Genomic DNA, 21,181 nt, shown 5'->3' with positions numbered 1-21,181 from the left:
CCCAATAACTAGACAGGTGCTTCTCCTAAGATCAGATCTCAAGTTTAAGGTGATGCCACCTCCTGTTATTTATCCCTTTACTTATTATTCAGAGATATGCCTCATACAAATATGGAGGTTATATTTAGCTGCTGTTGATCATAGACTTGTCTTCCCATGCTTTGGCTGCCTTCCCCTGATATTGTTACCTACTTAGACTGGTCTGGGGGCACGTGCTTTGGAAGTGGGGGGTGGGCTTTTTGCCCAGCTGCCTCTGCCAATGCTGAGATAGCAAGAACTGCCACTAATGCAGTCAGTCCCTCTTCTCTGAGGATTCCAATTGACAGCAAATTGTGGAAAGGATCTGTTTTGGGGAGGCAGCTCAGACCTTCTCCACCCAAAATGTTGCAACCTATCCTGCCCGCTCACTGGCTGAGGAGGATAGATGCTCCCTACAAGGACTTTGCTTTTGGTCCAGCTGTTGCTATCACAGAAGGGAAATGCCAGAAGGGTACTGGCTTGGCTCTAGCATTGGATGTTGCCTGTAAAGCAAGGGTGGAAGATCTATATGTAGGAGGCCCAATTCTGCTGAGATTCCAAACGACTTTGTTCAAGACACTTTAGGGTCCCACAGATTGGAAGGAGAGAGGGATATATTTTAAATAAAGTATGTAATGTTGGCAAACGGCCTTCAAGATTTAAATGCTGAAAAAGCAAAATACAAATCTTTTAATTCAAAATGGCCACCACATGAATATCATCCCAACTTCTTACCTCTTCCCTTGGTGCAAACTTCACTTGCACATTGAGCCGCTCTCCAGGAGACAGGATCCCATAGGGAGGGATCATCTCAAAGACATGTGGCTTGCTCTTCAATTCTTGGCGCATCTTCCGACGTAAGGGTGCTGGCATGTGCTTGTCCACCTAAGCATACAAGTCAGTCAGTAGGCAGTGACTGGATCTCTGTCCACTATGAAGGGATCTCTAAAACACTGCTACAACAATGTGCCACAGACAGCAAAAGGGTTGGAGCATGGAAGCCAAAGCAGCTTAGTGATTGAGAGAGACAGGCAGCTTGGCAAAGTCCAATGGGTGGTGCTGTCCTTCATCCCAGGGCTCAAGGATGGATGATGACTATGATAAGAACATTTGATTTATATACCACCCTTCAGGACAACTTAAAGCCCACTCAGAGCTGTTTACAAAATGTGTTGTTATTATCCCCACAACAATCACCCTGTGAGGTGGGTGGGGCTGAGAGAGCTCTAAGAGAGCTGTGATTGGCCCAGGGTCACAACAGAAGGAATGGGGAATCAAACCTGGCTTTCTAGATTACAGTCCTGCCGCTCCTAACCACTACACCAAACTGTATGGGGTTCTTTAGGGGGGATAAATAAGCTAGAAGAACAGAATTCAAGGAAATGGGTCCTCTCTCTGTTGCTGCTAGTCTCTTCTATAAAGGAAAAGGGAGCTGGGGTGATTTTGGAACATTTAAACCCTTAACTAACTTAACTAGTACCTGCAGCCCATCAGAGAACTGAATGAGGGTGAAGGAATTTAAACAATCCAACCAAAAATGGAAGCACTACGGGCTGAGAGTAAAGCTGATGAGGGAATTAGTGTTTGACCTGTTCTACATGAGGTAACATTTGTCATTAAGGAACAAAGATGCATCTTGAGGCTACTTCTGGATGCCTCTTTCTCACTGGACAAACCCAGCCAGGAGTTCCTTTTAGGCTACTGCACCAGCTATGGCAATTTCTGGAGAAAGAGGACCTTGTCACAGTAACTTCCAGACTCAACTACTGTCATGTGCTCTGTGTGAGGCTGCTCCTGAAGACAGTTCCAAACATCAACAGATACAAAATGCAGCAGTTATGAATACTAACTGATACAGCCAGTTTGGTGTAGTGGTTAAGAGCGGAAGGGCTCTAATCTAGAGAGCCAGGCTTGATTCCCCGCTCCTCCGCTTGAAGCCAACTGGGTGACCTTGGGGCAGTCACAACTTCTCAGAGCTCTCTCAGCCCCACCCACCTCACAGGGTGTTTTGTTGTGGGGATAATAATGACATACTTTGTAAACTGCTCTAAGTGGGCGTTAAGTTGTCCTGAAGTTAAGTTGTCCTGAAGTTGTCCCAGAATATATAAATCTAATGTTGTTGTTGTTACTATATTTGCCGCAGCAAGCACATCAAGCCACGGCCACGCTAGCTGCCTATTTGTTTCTGTGCTCCTCAATGTGCTGGTGTCGTCTTTTGAAGCCCTCGGTGGCTTGGAAGCAAAGTACCTGTTGGACTGCCTCCAGCCCTTACTAACCTGCTCAAGCTCTAAGATCCAGCCAGGGTGACTTCCTGTAGGAACCAACTTTACTTGAAGTGAGGTTGGTCAGGAAATACTTCCTCCAAACTGATGCTGGACCAGGATATGGGAGACTCTAGGTTCAAATCCCTACTCTGCCCCAAAAGCTTGCTGGCTGACCTTGGGCCAGTCACTCTCTCTCAGCCTAACCTACCTCACAGGGTTTCGGTGAGGATAAAATGGGGAAGGGACAGGATGTCGTAAGCCACTTTGGGTCCTCACAGTCCCCTCTCTATAGGCCTGGGAGCTGGATGTACTAGTTGTTGAGTGGCACCTGTTGTTTTAGTGTGCTTGGTATTTTTACTGGCAAAGCTTAAAATGACCATTGCTTTCATTGTAATTTATTGTTGTGCATTTTTGGTTTTATTGTTAGGCATCTTTTGGACCCTTTTGGCTGAAAGGTGGCATATGAAAATACTGAAACAATTTTTTTTAAAAACCTCCTTCCTTCAGCCTGGGCCGTTTCCACACGGCTTACCTTGTTCCGGAAAACAGCGAAATCTCATGCAAAATCGCACGAGAAGACGGTGTTATCACGCAAGAAGACGCGAAATCTTCTCGCGAGATTTCACTGTTTTCCGGAACAAGGTAAGCCGTGTGGAAATGGCCCTGTAGTTCCACTGGTTCCACTGGGATCCTAATGTACTTAAATACGCCTGCTTTCCTCTTACTGAGCTTTGGGCCTGCCATTAGCCTATGGCTTTGCCACCGGCATCTGACTGATAGCTTAAGCAGAGGGACAGGTGGCATCTTGCATCTGTTTTCTGTTTTCTTAACTGCTTGAATGAGCTACAAACTGACTCAGTAGCTGGGCAGCCTCCTGGGAGTTCTTGCTTTGCGGCACTTGACCTTCTACACCTGCAGAATTCGTAGGCTGAAGGAACTCGTCACCCAGGGGAGAAAAGCGAAGGTTGCCAGCTTTTCTAGAGGCCTCTGCAGCTGTCCCTCTTAAGAGCCGCTCCGTGAAAAGAACTCATCTGCCGATTTTTGAAGATAAAGCTGATTAGCCCGTTTATTTCTGGACAGTCAGCAAACCCAGTGGAAAGAGCTGGGCAGAAACCAGCAGCCACCAAAAGGGCAAAGTGAAGCACACTGTTGCTGTCGCAGCTTTACCTTTTTTACTTGCTCGTTGCTGGTGGCAAACCACTCGCATGTGACCTGCAACTGATTATGAAGCTGAATTGTCTCCATCTGGCACTGGCCACATTGCACAGCGGAGAACTCCAGATTGTCATTGGACATGCAGAGAGACGGCATGATGACCGTGGCACAGAGAGAGATGTGAAATGTAGGCCCAGACACCACCTGGAACGAACAAGAGACGGCCAGCCTGAAAAGTGATGCGTGTGAAATGTGAACCACAATGATGCCATCACAAAGGGTTGCCTGAACTGTACCCACGGCAGACGGAGGAAAGCAACCCCTCCCGAATATATCATGAATGTATACTGGATCATCAGCAGAATGTAACGCACCTCAAGAAATGTGACTAGAGGAAGATCCACAATATGAGATACAAGTGGAATCCCAACTGAGATCACATTTTGCAATGGAAGAGCTTGATCACGTACAGAACATGGGATTTAGCTCACCATCATGACCCCATCCAGTGAGTCAAAACCAGCCCATATCCATCATAGGCCCATACTTGGAGAGGACACGGCCTTCAAGTCCCCCAGAGACCAAGGAAGACACTGGCCCAGGGGTCAGAAAGCTTGGTCACTGCAGCAGACAGAGAACCACATCCAGCACCTGCACAAGACCTCCCACCCATCCAGTTCTCCTAGCCTGAGAAACGAAGCGTTCAGACAGAAGCCCCAGAGCACCAGAAGAGTGGTAGGCTCCTGGGCAAAGCATGGCCTCCTTAGCAATCGGTGCATCGGGGCCTGCCCCAGTATGTACGGGCTTTGTTCAGCTCAAGCAGATTATCTGCCTCGGAGTTATCTTTAGTCCCATAGGCTGTAGACCTTTCTTCTGATTTCTGCTATCTGACCGGCCTTCACCAGTCCTGGTATCATTGTCCAGCTGCTGGCTTATGTTGCTGACTACCTGCTGCCTGCCTGTGTGGAACCAACCAGCCCAGAGCAGATTTTGTCACAAACCTGCAAAACCTGGAGATAAAACACACCCACAAACTGTAGGATTTGCAGCTGAAGTTGTCGTCATGCTTCATTTTATTACTGTATTTTTGGGGCACGTTACATTCCGAACAATCTAGTGTAAACGCATACAAACATAATAATATTTGCTTTCCTTGTCAGACGCAATAATAGCATGGACCATAAAAGGCTGCAAAGGGGCAGAGGCCTTGCCAAAGTACCTTGATGGGCAGGAGCACTTTCACCTCTCCAAGAGGCCGGTTGGCACTTTGGGGGTCAAAGCGTATTTCAAATGTCTCCGTCTCACAGTATGGCAGGTTCTTCACTCGGTCCAGTTCAATGCTGAAACCTGGCCACAGACAACAGCAGAATGCCTCACAGTCTGAACCACATAGAGGGGAAAGTCATTTTTGCAAAGGACTGTGGTACAAATTTCACATTATAGCTACCACGTGATTGCTATAGGAGCTTACATGAGGATGACAATTGCAAGTTCCTTGTGGGGGCCCAATTCAGATCAGGACAATGCTGTGAGGAAAGGAGGGACTCCTGCCTCCTCCCACCAGTTTCCTGACTCAAAACAGCCTGGGGGTGTTATTTGTCCTCTCAGGGGCTGCATGTGCCCAGAATGCTTACATGTGCATCCCCCAATGGGCAAATAATGCCCCCCACAGGCTGTTTCAGGTCCAGAAATGGGGTTCAGGGGGAGACAGGTGCTCCCCCTCCCATTGAGCGGTGGTCCTGACCCAAATTGGACTCCTATGATGCTTCTGAATTGAGTTCCCATGTGGGATTTGCAGCTGGAGTCTTGCTGCGAATAATAATAATAATAATAACAATGACAACATTTGATTTATATATCGCCCTCCAGGACAACGTAATGCCCACTCAGAGCAGTTTACAAAGTATGCTATTATTATCCCCACAACAAGACACCCTGGGAGGTGGGTGGGGCTGAGAGAGCTCCAGAGAGCTGCCTGTGACTAGCCCAAGGTCCCCCAGCTGGCTTCAAGTGGAGGAGTGGGGAATCAAACCTGGCTCTCCAGATTAGAGTCCCGCGCTCTTAACCACTACACCAAACTGGCTCTCAAATCCCTGTGGTGATAATGAAACAGATACAGTGTGTACTGTGTGATAACCCAGAATGTTGGAGTCTTAGTAGTTTGCAACTGGATTGATTCATGGAAGCTCTTTGACAGTTTTTCATGGTCTTGGGTAGGAAATGACCCAGAGAGTGTTTCACTCTATTTATGTATTTGTTTGTTCATTTGTTTGTTTAACACCCCTTGAGTTGAATTGCGTGTTGTAGTTTTTCTTCCTCCTGCATGGCATCTGATAATGAGTAGGGTATGAAGATCTGAATCACAATCAACTGCTTTCTAGGAGGGCTTCTCTCTATTTGGAGTTAGGAAGCCATTTTTCTCCATATCCGACTGGTAAGTATTTGGGGTATACAGCCTTCCCTTGTTATAAGGAGTTTGGCTCATGTATTCCAAGTTTCTATGATTTTACCAAAACAATTGTGCAAGATACACTTGGTACAAGAGACCTTGTTTGCTCTCCTGAACGTCATTTTATGGTAATAACTGGAAACAACAGAGGTGAAGGGAGAGGGCAGCCTGGCATCCCTCCATCATGCGAGGACCCTGCGGCATTCATCAAGATGGTTCTCTTGTGCTCTTGTACACTGCAAGTGTCTATAGATTTGATGATGTGACGCTCATTTGATTTTTTAAATGTGAACTGCTTGGCAAACGTGTGCTGCAAAACAGCCAGGAGATGGACAGCTTCCTGAATCCAAGGAGCCATCCTCAAGGAGCCTGTTCAGCAAGTCAGCAACCTGAGCTGGCCTATGGTGACCACTGCCTGATAATCAGCTGGAAGTCAGCTCTGGGCAGAGGAGGTGAGGAGGGACACATGAGAGGGTATTATAGCTATGCTACGAAGATAGCAGCAGCTTCCCACACAAAGCGCTTAGATCTCTCATGAGTCCCAGGCGCACAGCCACCAAAGGGGCCAGCACTAGGCCCTTCATTAGGCAAGGGGAAATCAGCCGAGAAGGCAGAAGGGAGCAGGGTCGGATGTGAGGAGGAGCAGAAGGATGGGAGAAACCCTGTCCCCCTTCAGTCTGAGGTCTGTGGGAGGGTACACAGTGCCCCTTGCTTGGCAAAGCTCAGGTAGGTGTCATACAAAAGTAATATGTAAGTATCACTTATCAAAGGCTTGCCGTGCTATCTTAAGTCAATGGGCCAGGAGGGGTGCACCCTCGGGTCTCCCTTTGTCATGATCCTTGACGCTCCCCTTTGGTGGTCACGGTGCTGCCTAGGTTTCAGAATTACCTTGCTGAGCTGTGAATGTTCGGGGTGGCTTTAACGATGGACCCATCTGCACATCCCCGGCTGCCGTTTTGCCAACACAGACTGTGGCCTACTTGCCACATCAAGCAGAAACCGAGGGAGGGAGGGAGGGAGGGAGAACTGGCACAGCAGCAGGGAGAGGAGCGCGTCCTCTCCATTCTCTGGAGCTCTGAAAAGCAATTTCTGAGCAGTCCCAGAGGAAAGAGAAGTGAGTTGCCCAAGGCAACCCGGTAAACTTCACAGCTGAGTGTAGGTTTGAGACCCGCTTCAAACTATGCCACTCAGATCCTTCTCTCGCTGGAGTATCATGTGGAAATTACTGCTTCTGTTCAGTCTCTCACATTTCAGTACCATACGGTCAGACCCTTCCAAGCCTATGAATGCAGAAGGATGGAACTCTGCTTCGGATTGTGCTGCCCGTCGTTTCTGATGGCTCTGAGGACTTGGAAGCTGTGACTGCCACATGCATTCAAGTGGCCCTCCTCCAAGTCCCATAGGCTAAAAACGAGCAACTGATCTGGCCCTTCCATGGCCTTCTCCTATGGGATCTCCATAGGTTCATCATGCACATGTATTCCACCAACATATGAGACTATCAGCAAGGTCACTGAAAGCATACAGAAGCAGACCAGAGACTATACATAAGCAAGCCACGGCTGGTCCAAAACATCCCTCCAGAAGAGGTGCGACTAATGGTTCAAACTCTGCATCAGGCAAGAGATAACCCAAAGACAGGTGCTTACGACAGGCAGATCGAGAGTGAAGCAAGAACACGGAGCTGAAAGTGTGGCTACGGTGCCTCTAAACAGCAGCCTTGCATTCTTGCTTCTTAACAGAGGCCCACCAGAGTTAAGAACAGGGAAGGACAAATGGTATAATTACTGCGGCAATCCTCCCTCCACCAGTGAGACAAAGGAGGGCTGGATGCATGTCCTGACATAACCATCAGCATGCTGATGATGCCCCCCTGCCCCCCTGCTCTTTTTAGGAGGCAAAGTCTCAATGCTTGCCCAGCATTTGGCCAGGGTGATGGCGGTTGTGGCAGTGATGGGGGTCATACATGGGCAAAATCAACAATCCAGTATCTTTTGGACACATGGATAGATCTATTTTTATCTGGCCTGCTATTTGGCATTGTGAATGAAGACTGGTAGGAAGGTAGATTAGTACCAGTTATTAAATTATTTGATTTTAATACATTCATACAAATGTTTGTGTAAACTATTGATCAGTTCCTTTAGGTGGGCTGATTTAGCAACAGACACAAATAATTGAACCCCTTTACCTGTATCCCGCAGGGTCCGCCTGTCTGCATGGAAAGACACGGGGAACTGGCTGGTGTTGGTAATCTTGACAATGTATGTCCGTATGGTACCCAAGATGATGTAGCCAAAGTCCAAGATGTACTCAGGTAGCTGGGCTCTGAAAGGATTGACACCAGATGGTTGTTACTTTCAGGTGGGAAGCCATGTTGGTCTGCAGTAGAACAGCAAAATCCGAATCCAGTAGCACCTTAAAGGCCAATAAGATTTCCAGGGTGTAAGCTTCCAAGAGGCAAAGCCAAAGGGAGCTTCCACTCTTGAAAGCTTATATCCTGGAAATGTTGTTAGTCCTCAAGGTGCTACTGGACTTGAATCTTGCTCCACATCGTTTTAAGTAAATGTTTGATACTCAGTAGGACAGCATGGGTTAAACCTTGTACAAGATTTCAGGGATTACCCCTTGTTAACCAGCACTGAGATCTAAACTCCACAAGATTGTGACAGGGGTAAGGCATAATGGTGACATGATTCTCCTTCCTACCGATCACAGAAAACATTTTTCTCAATTCATTTCCGCTGCACAGCCCTTCCACGGACAATGATAAATCAAGGGTGGCTGCACAAAGAAGAGCACTCCCTTGAGCATAGAAGACAAGGCATCCCCGTGCACCTTCCCCAGTTTTCTCTGCAGCAGCACTGGACACCTCTAAATAAGCTGCAGCCCAGCTTTCTGAAGAGAGATCCCAAACCCAGTTCCCCACAATGAAAATGCTCCACTGCTTCCCAGAGTCGGGGCAAACAGGACAGCTCAGGACTGAAGTTAGTCATTATTTCTCAGTAGCCTCTTGGAGGCAGGGACCCTCCCCCATGATAACCAGATACTCTAGAAATGCAGGGTCTCGACACTAACTTGACAAGCTTCCTACGAGCTCGCTGGCTGACGGCTGGATCCTCACAGGTCAGGAATCGCTGCTGCTCCAAGGCGTGCTGCTGAACGAGCAGCCTCTCCACTTCCATCTGCAGCTGCGTGTCTAACTGCCGAAAGCAAAAAGAGGCCAAGGAAGTCCAGCGGCCCTTTCGCAATGACAGGACAGCACACACAAGCCAGGCTCCCTTTGCAAAGGCAGAGGCGACAGCTTTGTACGGTGCCTTCCTCTGTCTCCAGAGGAGTTAGACGTGTTAATCTGTAGCAGCAAAATGGCAGAGTCCAGTAGCATCCTGAAGACTAACCAACTAAAAACAGGTTTTACTTACCATAACTGTTGTTCATCTAGGTCTTCCGTGCAGGCACACATGGGACTGCGCACGCGCAGGCCTGCCGATACCGGAGATTTTTATAGCTCAAAACCACTAGGGGGCGCTCCCGCCTCTCAGCGCGCATGCGCGGCCGCTTTCCCGCCGAAACGTCTCCTAAGAGGCGGAGCGCCCCACACATACCCTCAGTTCCTCTTTCACCGCCCCCTGCAAGGTAAGTACCAAGAGAGTCAGCGGGGAAGGAGGGGGGGCATGTGTGCCTGCACGGAAGACCTAGATGAACAACAGTTATGGTAAGTAAAACCTGTTTTTCATCTACGGTCTTCCTGTGCAGTCCCACATGGGAAGATTACAAAGCTAAATACCTGGGTGGAGGTGACGCCAAAGCATCACTCAAAGATGGAGTGCAGAACTGCTGTGCCCACCGCTGTCTCTTTCCTATCTAGGATGTCCAGCGCGTAATGCTTCACAAAAGTATCCGCCGAGGCCCACATCGCCGCTCTGCAGATGTCGTGGAGTGGAACACCCCGGAGGAGAGCCGCCGACGACGCCTGGGACCTGGTGGAATGGGCATGCACTTCCAAAGGACAAGGTAAGTTAGCAACAGTATAACACGTCATTATAGTCTGGACCACCCATCTAGAAATAGACTGAGACGAGGCCCGTCTACCCTTTTTCTGTCCCGCAAAGCAAACAAATAAATTAGAATCAAGCCTAAACGGCTTCACCCTATCCAAATAGAATAGAATAGCCCTGCGGACATCCAGGGAATGAAGGGCCTTCTCCGCCTCCGAAACTGGGGCTGGGAAGAAAACTGGCAGAACTAGCTCTTGAGACAAATGAAAACGTGACACCACTTTAGGTAAAAACTCAACCTTCGTACGAAGAACAACCTTCTCAGGATGAAATTTTAAGTAAGGGGGCTCGCAAGATAATGCAGCCAACTCCCCCACCCTCCTGGCCGAAGTAGCCGCAACAAGAAAGGCCACCTTCATGGACAAAAAGCGGAGTGGACAGGAAGCCAAGGGTTCAAACGGCTTGGACATTAAACGAGTCAGGACCAAGGGCAACGACCACTGTGGAACCAGGGCCCGAACAGGGGGAAACAAATTATTCAACCCTCGCAGAAACAATTTAGCAGAATAGTGGGAAAAAACAGATTTCCTGTCAATTGGAGGGTGAAAGGCAGAAATAGCTGCCAGATAAACCTTAACCGAAGAGTTGGCCAAACCCTTCTGTTTAACCTCCCACAAAAATTCCAAAACGTCAGAAAGGGATGACTGAAAAGGGTCCAACTCCCTATGCCTACACCACACAGAGAATTTATCCCACTTAAGGGCATAAGACTGCCTGGTAGACAAGCGTCTAGCATTTAACAGAACATTAGTCACAGCCTCGGAGAAGGTACTTCCGGTTTGATCAACCAAGCAGTCAGTCTGAGTCGTGGTGAAGAACCCCCCCGCAGGTCAGGAGGTCGGGAACCACCGGGAGACAAATTGACTGAGTCTGAAGACTCAGGAGGGAGTGGAACCAGGGCTGTCTCGGCCAATAAGGGGCCACCAGGATGACTGACGCCCCGTCCCTCCGGATCTTGCTGAGGACCCGTACCAGAAGCGGGAACGGAGGAAAGGCATAACACAGGGGACCCGACCAGTTTAACTGAAACGCGTCCCCACTTGATCCTGGGCCTACTCCTCCTCTGGAACAGTAAGCTAGAGACTTGCGATTTTGTACTGTCGCAAACAGGTCCAGTTCTGGATTCCCCCACTCCGAAAAGATAGGGGCGAGATATTCGTCTCGGAGGGACCATTCGTGGTTCTCTCTGTGGAGTCTGCTTAGGTGGTCCGCCATGGTGTTCTCCACCCCCGGGATGTGAACTGCGTGCAGCCACACTGCGTGATCTATGGCCCACTTCCAGAGCCTCACCGCCTCTGTGCAGAGGGCTACAGACGCCGTGCCACCTTGCTTGTTGATATAAAACATCGCCGTCGTATTGTCTGTCAGGACTTGGACGGACCTGTTCTGCACGACATCTGAAAAGGAGATTAGCGCATACAAAACTGCCCTCAATTCAAGAACATTAATATGTTCATTACATTCAGACTCAGACCATAACCCATGGGCATAAGATCCTGCACAGTGTGCTCCCCAACCGAACAAGGAAGCATCCGAAGTAACCGACACATGAGTTCGATGAAAACCAAACTCCACCCCTTTAAAGAGATTAGTATCATCCAACCACCATTCCAGAGAGGACACCACCCCCCTGGGAACTGATAGTCTCATGTTCTGAGAATCACGGCCTGGTGAAAACACCGAAGTGAACCATAACTGAAGAGGCCGCATAAATAATCTGGCCAATGGAACCACCGCGGTTGTAGAGGCCATACAACCTAGCAGCGTCTGAATAAAACGAACAGATTGAAAACGACACCTCTTAAGGGTCAAAATAAGCCTTTTGATCTTAGACGCACGATCCACAGGCAAAAAACCTGCGTTCTTAACACCATCCAAAACCACACCTATAAACTGGATGGAGCGCACAGGGGTCAATTTCGATTTCTTCTGATTAACAAAAAGCCCCAAACGCAGACATAAGTCCAATGTGAGAGACACTTGGTCAGACATGGCCTGTGCAGAGTCACCAACCAATAGCCAATCATCCAAATACGGAAAAATTTGGCAGCCCTGGAGGCGTAAGTGGGCCACCACCACTGCCATGCATTTAGTAAATACCCTAGGAGCAGTGGCCAGTCCAAAGGGCAAGACATTGTACTAAAAGACCGGGTGGCCATAGACAAAACGTAAAAATTTTCTGTGTTCAGGGAAAATAGAAATATGAAAGTATGCGTCCTTCAAATCCAGGACCGCAAACCAAGATTGCGGGGGCAATAAGGTCAACACCAGTTGTAAAGTAACCATCTTAAATTTACGGACTCGTATAAATTCGTTCAAGCCCCTGAGATCCAGGATAGGCCGTAGCCCACCATCCTTCTTTTCTACCAGGAACAGGTTGGAATAGAATCCCAAACCAGCAGAGGCAACTGGAACCTCCTCTATAGCCCCTTTCTGCAGGAGGGCTGTAAGCTCCCCCAAAATCTCAGAACGAGGAGAGTCAGAAGAAAACACAGGGAGACGTAAATATGGTAAACCAATAAACTCAACTTTATAACCAAACTGGATAATAGACAAAACCCAAACGTCAGAACAAATTGAAGACCATGCATTCAAGAAAGCACTAAGCCTGTCCCCAGGTCCCTGTGGGGTCAGGTCCCTGTGATAGTCAGAATTGCTTATGCAATTGGTCCTGGTCCTTAGCCTGATGCTGTTGAGAGCCAGGCTTGGGACGTTGGCCCTGCCTCCGTCTAGGGAAGGCGGTTTGCGGGCTCTGGTAGCTCCTGCGAGGCTGATAAGCATACCCTTGATAGGGCTGGTAGCGGTGTTGTCTGCCACGCTGAAAGGAACGATAGTAGGGACGAGAAGACTGCTGCGAAGTTTGGTGCAGAACCCCATACGAGCGGGCTGTCAGACGGTCGGTCCTCTTCTTAGAGAGGAATTCGTCAGTCTTTTCCGAAAACAGGGTGGTGCCTTCGAAAGGTAAGTCCTCAACCCTGTTTCTCGTCTCCACAGGAAGGGCAGTTGTGCGAAGCCAGGCATATCTGCGCAAAACAACGGACGACAGAAGCGACCTGGCTGAAGTATCCGCCATACTCCTACCAGCATTAATCTGGTGGCGGGATAAGCGGACAGCTTCCTCTTGTATAACCCGAAGTAAGGTGCGTTGATCTTCGGGAACCTTTGGAAGAAAAGATGCCACTTTCTTCCATAAGAAGAGTTGGTATGCCGCCATCATCGCGGTATAATTTGCCACCTTGATGCCAAACGTCGCCGAAGTGTACAACTTCCTGCCGATGGCATCAATCTTTCTGCTGTCCTTATCAGACGGAGTTGACATAGAACCTTGGCGAGGCCGAGCTTGCATCTCCTCCGTGACAAGTGAAGACGGAGGAGGATGGACCGCCAGGAATGGATGAGCATCGTCCTTGGTCCTATAAAGGCTCTCAACTTTACGACTGGTGGCCGTAGCAGATGCAGGACGAGACTGCAGCTTCTTCCAAAGGTCAGCAAAACCTTCAATAAGGGGAAAGGCAATTGAAGGTGTCGATCCAGAATAGATATGTTGTAATATCTTATCGGTGAACTTAGACTCAGTGGAAGTCACTTCAAGGTCCAAGGCTTTAGCCATTCTCTGGAGCAGTTCATTATAGGCCCGAAAATCATCGGTAGGCGAAGCCTCATCAGATGGTCCAATCTCTCTTTCAGGTGACTCCGACAAAGGAGAATCAGTATAGCGGGCCCGGATCCGAGGAGACATCACCTCCGATGGGTGACGGGACGGATCATAGCCAGTATCGGAACCGACACGAAATGAAGGAGACAAGGAAGCACCTCTGTAAAGCCGGTCAGAACAGTACGAGCTCTCTCTACTAAAATAGCGAGGAACAGGTTCGTCCCGACGCCGACTCTCCCTAGATCGGCTCCGATAGGACCGAGGCGAGCCCCGATGGTCAGAGTGACGGGTAGACCGACTCCACCGACTCCTAACCGAATGAACCAAGCCCGATTCATAAGAAGCCGATCGAGGCCGACCCGATGGTGTAGGGGGTTTCTCAAGAAGTATGACATCCTCCTCCTGAGTCTCCCGGTCTGGAGGAGGCTTAGATAACGGGCGATCAGCCGCTGCAGCATCCTTCTCCATCTGGGCAGTGGTGGGGTCGATCGGAACCGACGCGGTAGTAGTAATCAGGCTCTCCAAAACTGCCTTATCGTGTTTGTCGGAGCGCTTATGCTTTTTCTTTTTCTTCTCAGGACCGGAGCCCGCCTTCGATCTTACAATCGGGTCCGAAGTAGCCGGATCCGAAGGGGCCGAAGGAGCCGGAGGGGTAGACCTCGGAACCGAAGGGGTCGAACTTCTACGGACTCCATGAACCGGGGAAGCCCGAGCAGCCGAAGAGGTCGAAGGAGGTCGACTTCCAGAAGGTCTCGGAACCGAGACGATCGGTTCCGACGAACTCCGAACCAGGGCGACCCTCCCGGATCTCGACTCCGACCGGCTGGGGGACGGTTGAGAACGAGGAGTCCTGGAACCCGGAGCCTCCGAAGGAGGACGAGACGGTGCAGACGGAGCAGATGAAGATTTCGGCGGGGGATCTTCGACAGACATCGCGCGCTGCCAGAGGGAGGCATGCAATCGATCCGCCCGCTCCGCCCTGGCCTTAGAAGTAAACGCGCGGCAATATTTGCACGCTTGAGTGTTGTGCGTTTCCCCAAGGCAGAATAAACACACAGAGTGACCATCCGACCTTGTCATCTTGCGATTGCAGGTCTCACAACGTTTGAACAAGGCCGTCTCAGACATCGCAAACGAAGAAAGCTATAAACCTCAACGATCGGCGGCGAAAGAGAAACTGAGGGTATGTGTGGGGCGCTCCGCCTCTTAGGAGCCGTTTCGGCGGGAAAGCGGCCGCGCATGCGCGCTGAGAGGCGGGAGCGCCCCCTAGTGGTTTTGAGCTATAAAAATCTCCGGTATCGGCAGGCCTGCGTGTGCGCAGTCCCATGTGGGACTGCACAGGAAGACCGTAGATGAACCAGGTCTCTTCATCAGATGTTTCTCGGAAGCTTATGCTACAGTAAAGTTGGTCGGTATTAAAGGCGCTACTGGACTCTTTGCCATTTTCCTCGGCCTCTGCTCTCCTGGGCTCCTGCCCACGACTGCCCTGCTTGTGGGGCCTCTCTTCACAATGGCCCTAGCAAACTGGTCTTCGGAAGCATTGGCTGTCGACAGAGGTTGCTGTTTTGCATCCCACTGCTGCCCTTCTCCCTGGCGGCTGAGTGGTGACGGCCATTCTATGTAAAAACACAACTACCCTGGGAACAGCAAAGGTGCAGTTTGACTTACAGTAGCAGGAAGTTCTTGAACAGACCACTTGGTCCACACAAAACTCAAGGCAATTCCTCTCGAAAGAATGCACTGTACATACGTACATGCTGTCAAGTTGCGACTGACTTCTTGCAAGTTCAGCAACGGGCTCTCAAGACAAGAGACAAGCAGAGGTAGTTTGCCAGTGTCTTCCTCTGCAGAAGGGCCCCAGCCTTGCTTAGGTCCTGGAACCTGAGAAGACTGGGCTATATCGTGCCACCTTCCCTCCAAAGAATGCAGCCGCTCAAGAGTTAGAGAAGGAGCCTTGCATCTTACCGCAGTGATGGATTCATCCACGAGGGGATCTGGAGCCACGGCCTCAGAGTTGCTGAAAGGCCTCTCTTTCTGCGAATCGTGTTCAATGCGCTGCTTTGCCTCTCTGAGGATGCTGCTGTACTGCTCATTTCCTGAGAAAGTACAAAGCCGTAACTGCCTGTGCCAAGAACGAAGCTGCGCTTTTAGATGAGACTGCGATGGGTTTGTGACTGCAGCTCTTTTCGGTTGTTATAATCAGCTGTACTTAAGGGGAGATCACAACAGGACATGATCCTCTCAATAGACACGGTCGCTATTTTGTGTGGACAGGCAATGGGTGTATTTTCTAGATTTGGTACATTCAAACAGGTACCCTTGAAAATCTGGGGTTTTCTGATCATGCATACTGAAGCAGGAAAATACGAGCGTTCCCCCGTTCACACAATGTGGTAGCCACATGCATCAAGATTATCGTGCTGTGCATGTTCTCCCCTAACAAATGGCTGATTCTAACAATTAAAAAGGGTTCACTTCTCTATTTAATTCAGGAGTAAGAGAAACCTCTACCTCTTAAGTTTCTAGGTAGATCCAGGCAAATTCTGGGGAAGATTCCCTCTCCCTTCAGGGTGATGATGTCTGGTTCCAGATGAGCTACTTGGATCTTGAAAGTCCTCTGGAAGACCTCAGGTACGCCAGGCAAATAATAGACTTTCAGCACCTGCTCCTTTTCAGACTCAATATAATTCTAGAAAATGCAGAAAGGCAAGACAACGTTCTGCCTAAGGAAGCATCTGATAGCTGAAACAAGACTGACTAGCTAAAAAGATGGCTGAACCGAACACAAAGCAGTATTGCACTCGCTGAATGGAATTGGCAGCTTATACCAGGACCTGCTTATGCCTGCGGACAGGAGCAACTGCTACAGATTGGCTAGAGCTTGAGTCAGGGACTGGAACAGGAACTGCATTGCCTTGCAAGAAAAGAACGGGTGCTTTTTGACTTGGGCCCAAACTGGACCAGTGAGAAGCAGTGTGCTCACTCTTGCTGAATACAGCTGGGTTAGCCATTGCATTGAAAACAATACAGTTTCTGCCCCACATAAAGCCACATTCTACTACCAAAATAATATATGCAAAGTTAAGCAAATGCCCGTTTGCTTATTTTGATCCTCAGCATACCTGTAGAATTTGGATTTCCATGCAGAGAGATGATATGGCTATTAGGAATATTTATTGTACATGGTTTATACTCTGCTTTTCCATCCTCATCAGGGTTAACAGATTAAAAACATATAGAATGAAAACAAGTCTTAAAATCCATTCAACACAAACAAAAACACACCATTAAAACTATTAACTATGAGGGCTGTGGGTAAAGAAAGGGACAACGTACATCAGTGCCCCCCTCCTCTCTGCACCAGTGGAGGAGACCAGGTTTGGTTTCCTCATAAGCAACATCAGGCCTAACCATGGTTGACAAATGGGTTTCAGTACCCATTACTGGTTTTTGCTTTATCCAATCTCTGAAATTTTACCAGATGCTACCCACTTTTCAACCTTTTCCCCAAAGGCACAAAGTCTAGAGGCTCGCACAAGCCTGAGTACAAGTTGTGGTTGGAGCTACCAGGCAGGAGACACAGGCTAAACCGGGGGGGGGGGGCCAACGCGGCCAGGTTCAAAGCCCCTCCTGCTTCCAGTCCCGTTCAGGCCCTGGCATCCTCAAGCAGCAGAGGAGAGAGAGGTTCGGTTCTCACTTCATATCAAGCAAAAGAAGATTTGAGGCTGCCATGATAAATGTATTGCTTTGGGAGAAGGAACCAAACAAGAAATGAGAAGGAAGAAAAGACAAGGGAAGAGAAAAAAAGGAAGGGGTTGGGCACCAGGTTTGAGGCACCCCTGCATAAAGGCTCTGCAGACTTCTGCCTGTTAACCGCTGTATTCCAACAAACCACCTTGACCTGGTTACAACAAAAGCCTGTATATGAAATAAAGAGTTATAGAAGCACATCAGCCCTTGAAGGTTTCTCTTCCTACTCACAGCAACAGGGAGAGTCAGTGGCACGCCGGGTGGAGGGTTGTTGGCTGAAGCCAGAACAGCGTCTAGAACGGTGTACTCAAACCCAACTTTTCCTGTATTCCGCAGTGTGATCTCAGCCTCACTTACTTGATCAAAAAGCTTAGTAGGAGATAAAAGGAAGATGGCAATATGAGCATACAGGCGACTGTCTTGTAAATTTGAAAGCGTCTTGCCCGTAAACCTGTCCCTCCTTTCCTAACCCCGCATCAACCTTCTGCGTGGAAGGTGAGCACACAGCGCTTTCAATAAAGCACACGTGCATATGGAACATCACACCTGCGAAGCGCCTTCCTAAGTATGGTTACACTCTTCTAACCCCGTTGGCTTCAATGGACTCTGAAGGAATGCCATTCAGTTTAGAACGGCTCCGCTAACATCTTACAAGGAAGTGTCTTCCATAAAGGCACTTCTTTGTGTTCGAAGCAGCCCTCTCTGTCTGAGACAAGGTGTCTACATGCTCCTCAGCATAAGGACACAGTAATACATATGAACAGCAGTCTCTCAAAAAGGGATCAAAGGGGAATAAAGTGTGTGTGTGTGTGTGTGTGTATACACACACACACACACACTTTATTCCCCTTTGATCCCTTTTTGAGAGACTGCTGTTCATATGTATTACTGTATTACATACATATATGTATGTATGTATGTATGTATGTATGTATGTATGTATGTATGTATGCCCAGAGATGTGCAGCCATCAGTCCAGGGAACTTGTCTAATCTTGCCAACATTATTTTAACTTTAATCAAAATATCTGCAGATCTTTTCCTTGAGCCGGGCTGTCAACATTTGCCTCCCATTTCACAAAAGGCAAACAATGGTGGAAAGCCTGTGTGTGCGTGTGCGTGCGTGTCCATATTTGAGTTCTGAATGCAATATTCCAGCTTTGAAGAATGCTGTCAGGTGGCGCCCTCAGAAACTCCTGGTTAGGGAAGCAGCTGGCACGACTCTGGGCAATCCTTGCTTGAGAAGAGGGGACCAGCTGAAATGGGAGAGGTCATTAGAAGGCAACATCTGGGGAGGAGGAAGGCAGGATTCTCAGGAGCATAAAGGCATGTAAGGGGGCACTACAGCTTTTTAGTGTGAGGACAGAGACTAAGAACGAGTTGAGCTGAGCGGAGCTGAGTGGGGTTTATATCACAGGAGGTTTAGTGTGTGTCAACCAGCTCCTGTTTTAGAGTCCACAGCTCTGGCAGTGCATGTCCTCGTATGGAGGAGTGCCACTTGTTACAGAAGATATTCAATTGGGGGGAATGAATGATGTTTGGGTAGGACTAAAAGTATGAACTAGAGGCAGTAGTGGGTGTTTTGGAAATCCAGCTGGAAGCACATGCTTTATCAGAGTGGACTTGCGTCCTTCCTGCCTCCCTTTCCTCCATCTGGGATGTACTGTGAGATGATGAGGGAGTGGATACTTAAGAAAGTCACAGAAGGCCAGCATCATCCTTCTACTAGGTAGGAGGATGGGAATCTAAGAAACTGGGGATGGGTAAAGAAAGGGACGGAGCAGTGAAAGGTACCTAGTTAAGTTAGGGGTCTATGCCAGAGAGTTCAGGATTGACACGGAAGACTCGGTAAAGATGGATGCTACCTTTTCAAGTTGCGGAAGAGAGGCCTTGGGGGCCAACTGAATGGAGAGCAACACCCAGGGGCAGCCAAGCCGTACCCACCTGGAGCCCGTAGTCAATCTCCTTGCTGTCAAATGCGTAACTGACAAGGGAGGCCTCGCCACTGAGCATTATCTCATAGGTAGGGCCACCTTCCACTTCGCAGAGGGCTCTCACACGAGCCACAATGTTGGCGTGGCCATAGAAAGTGAATGACATTTGCTGACTCTCATCCGGCTGCAGTATCCCATACAGGGGCAGGATGTCAAATACCTGGTTGGGAGGGAGAGGGACAGAGGGGGCTCATGAGCACAGGCAGGAGCCAGCAAGATGTGCCCTGTTAGAATCCCACCCACCCACCCCCGCTTGCACAATCAACGCTCCGACTATCACAACGGTTGCAGAACTGTCGCAGCAGACCAGATCCTGATACCTGGACTTTCACTCAGGCGATTTCCAGACAGAACCAGAGTATTTAACTTATCCTGCTAAGTCGGTATCTATTATGTGCATTAGGATTATTATATTCACCCAATTTCCAAGTTTGGTCAATCAAAGTTCAGACAAACAAGAGGATCTGGCTTTCCCTTACTTCTTCCGCACCAATTGTCTGAAGCTCCTCAGGTTCACTACACCACAGCGCTTCCTTGTTCTCTGCCTGGTTCTCCTTTAGAAGACCTTCCACTTCACCGGCACTTGGCAATAAAGCCTAGAATAGAAACCAACACATGCATGTTCCCATTCATGCCTATCCACAACATTAATAGCTGACAGAGAATACTAAAAGCCAGTTTGGTGTAGTGGTTAAGAGTGCGGGACTCTAATCTGGAGAGCCGGGTTCGATTCCCCACTCCTCCACTTGAAGCCAGCTGGGTGACCTTGGGCGAGTCACAGCTCTCTCAGAGCCCTCTCAGCCCCACCCACCTCACAGGGTGTTTTGTTGTGGGGATGATAATGGCATACTTTGTAAACCACTCTGAGTGGGTGTTAAGTCATCCTGAAGGGCGGTATATAAATCGAATGTTATTATTATTAAAATTCCTAGACAAAAGAGACAACACAGGAGCCTAAGAGCAGCAGAGCTGGATGAGAACAATGATTTGCACATGGCTGCTTCCATGTTCTTATGAATCATCGCAGAATTTTACTGTAATGGTTTCTTTTTATTAGTAGAATGGAAGGCATCCTTGGGAGGGCTAAGACTTGCTCCATAGATAGGATATACCAAGTATACAGGGCCTTTCCTGTGGAAGGCTCCCCTAGTGCATGCCTGCAACAGTGAAGTCTTTGAAATCTCTTTAACAAGCAGCACAGCCTCAACTATGATTAAAAGAAAGCAAGCAGAAAGTGGACTAACTCTCTTAGGGGTAACTAGTCCTGGCTAGTAATGCTGGGGGCCAGAAAATCAGTCAGTTAAGTCCCAATCTCTGGCAAGAACCGTTCAATAGACAAGAATGCCCTCCATTCCACCAACAAGAACGAAGTCTTACTGTAAGTCCATGGTTCTATTGTCCATGAGTGGACAGGGTGTCCTTGTAAAGGTTGTGGGTGCTGATGATCATCTTTATGGGGCAGCAAGTGAAAGATGAAAAAGGACAGATCCAGGTGGAACTGGCAAGCACTCTTACCTTTGCTTCTGAAACGTCAGCCACAACATCTGAAAGTTCTTTAACCGAAGGCTCCTCTTCATCTTCACAGCTCGTGGCTTCTTCTACAGCCTCTTCTCTGGAAATGTAAAACAAAGATTGGGATAAGAGTGTGCGCAACAGTACTCAAGAAGACATTAATCCCTTACAGTTTATTTGGCTGCTTGGCTCCTTTCCTCTAAGCAGAATCCTCAGCCGTATCCTGAGCTCCCTTGCAAGGCCAGGCTACTAGCAAAGCCTTGCGACATATTCAGCCTTCTTGCCTTTGGATCAGCTGTAGCCAACAGGCAGGAACGAGAGGGAAAG

The 21,181-nt window shown here is 48.8% G+C and overlaps 1 protein-coding gene across 1 annotated transcript in view; it reads right to left on the bottom strand.

The window, feature by feature from the left end:
• Positions 1–21,181, bottom strand: part of HYDIN (HYDIN axonemal central pair apparatus protein) — a 222,680-nt gene that overhangs the window by 92,329 nt on the left and 109,170 nt on the right. The window contains exons 24-34 of the mRNA XM_055000839.1: positions 20,858–20,954; positions 19,822–19,938; positions 19,293–19,502; positions 17,581–17,718; positions 16,111–16,288; positions 15,565–15,695; positions 8,965–9,089; positions 8,078–8,214; positions 4,657–4,784; positions 3,450–3,641; positions 754–903 (exon numbers count right to left, since the gene is read on the bottom strand). Of these exons, the coding sequence (XP_054856814.1) occupies positions 754–903; positions 3,450–3,641; positions 4,657–4,784; positions 8,078–8,214; positions 8,965–9,089; positions 15,565–15,695; positions 16,111–16,288; positions 17,581–17,718; positions 19,293–19,502; positions 19,822–19,938; positions 20,858–20,954 (1,603 nt within the window). The remainder of the gene's footprint in view (positions 1–753; positions 904–3,449; positions 3,642–4,656; positions 4,785–8,077; positions 8,215–8,964; positions 9,090–15,564; positions 15,696–16,110; positions 16,289–17,580; positions 17,719–19,292; positions 19,503–19,821; positions 19,939–20,857; positions 20,955–21,181) is intronic.

Source organism: Eublepharis macularius, chromosome 16 (assembly GCF_028583425.1).
Source record: "Eublepharis macularius isolate TG4126 chromosome 16, MPM_Emac_v1.0, whole genome shotgun sequence".
NCBI classification, from domain to species: domain Eukaryota; kingdom Metazoa; phylum Chordata; class Lepidosauria; order Squamata; family Eublepharidae; genus Eublepharis; species Eublepharis macularius.
This window is presented reverse-complemented; position numbering and strand designations above follow the sequence as displayed.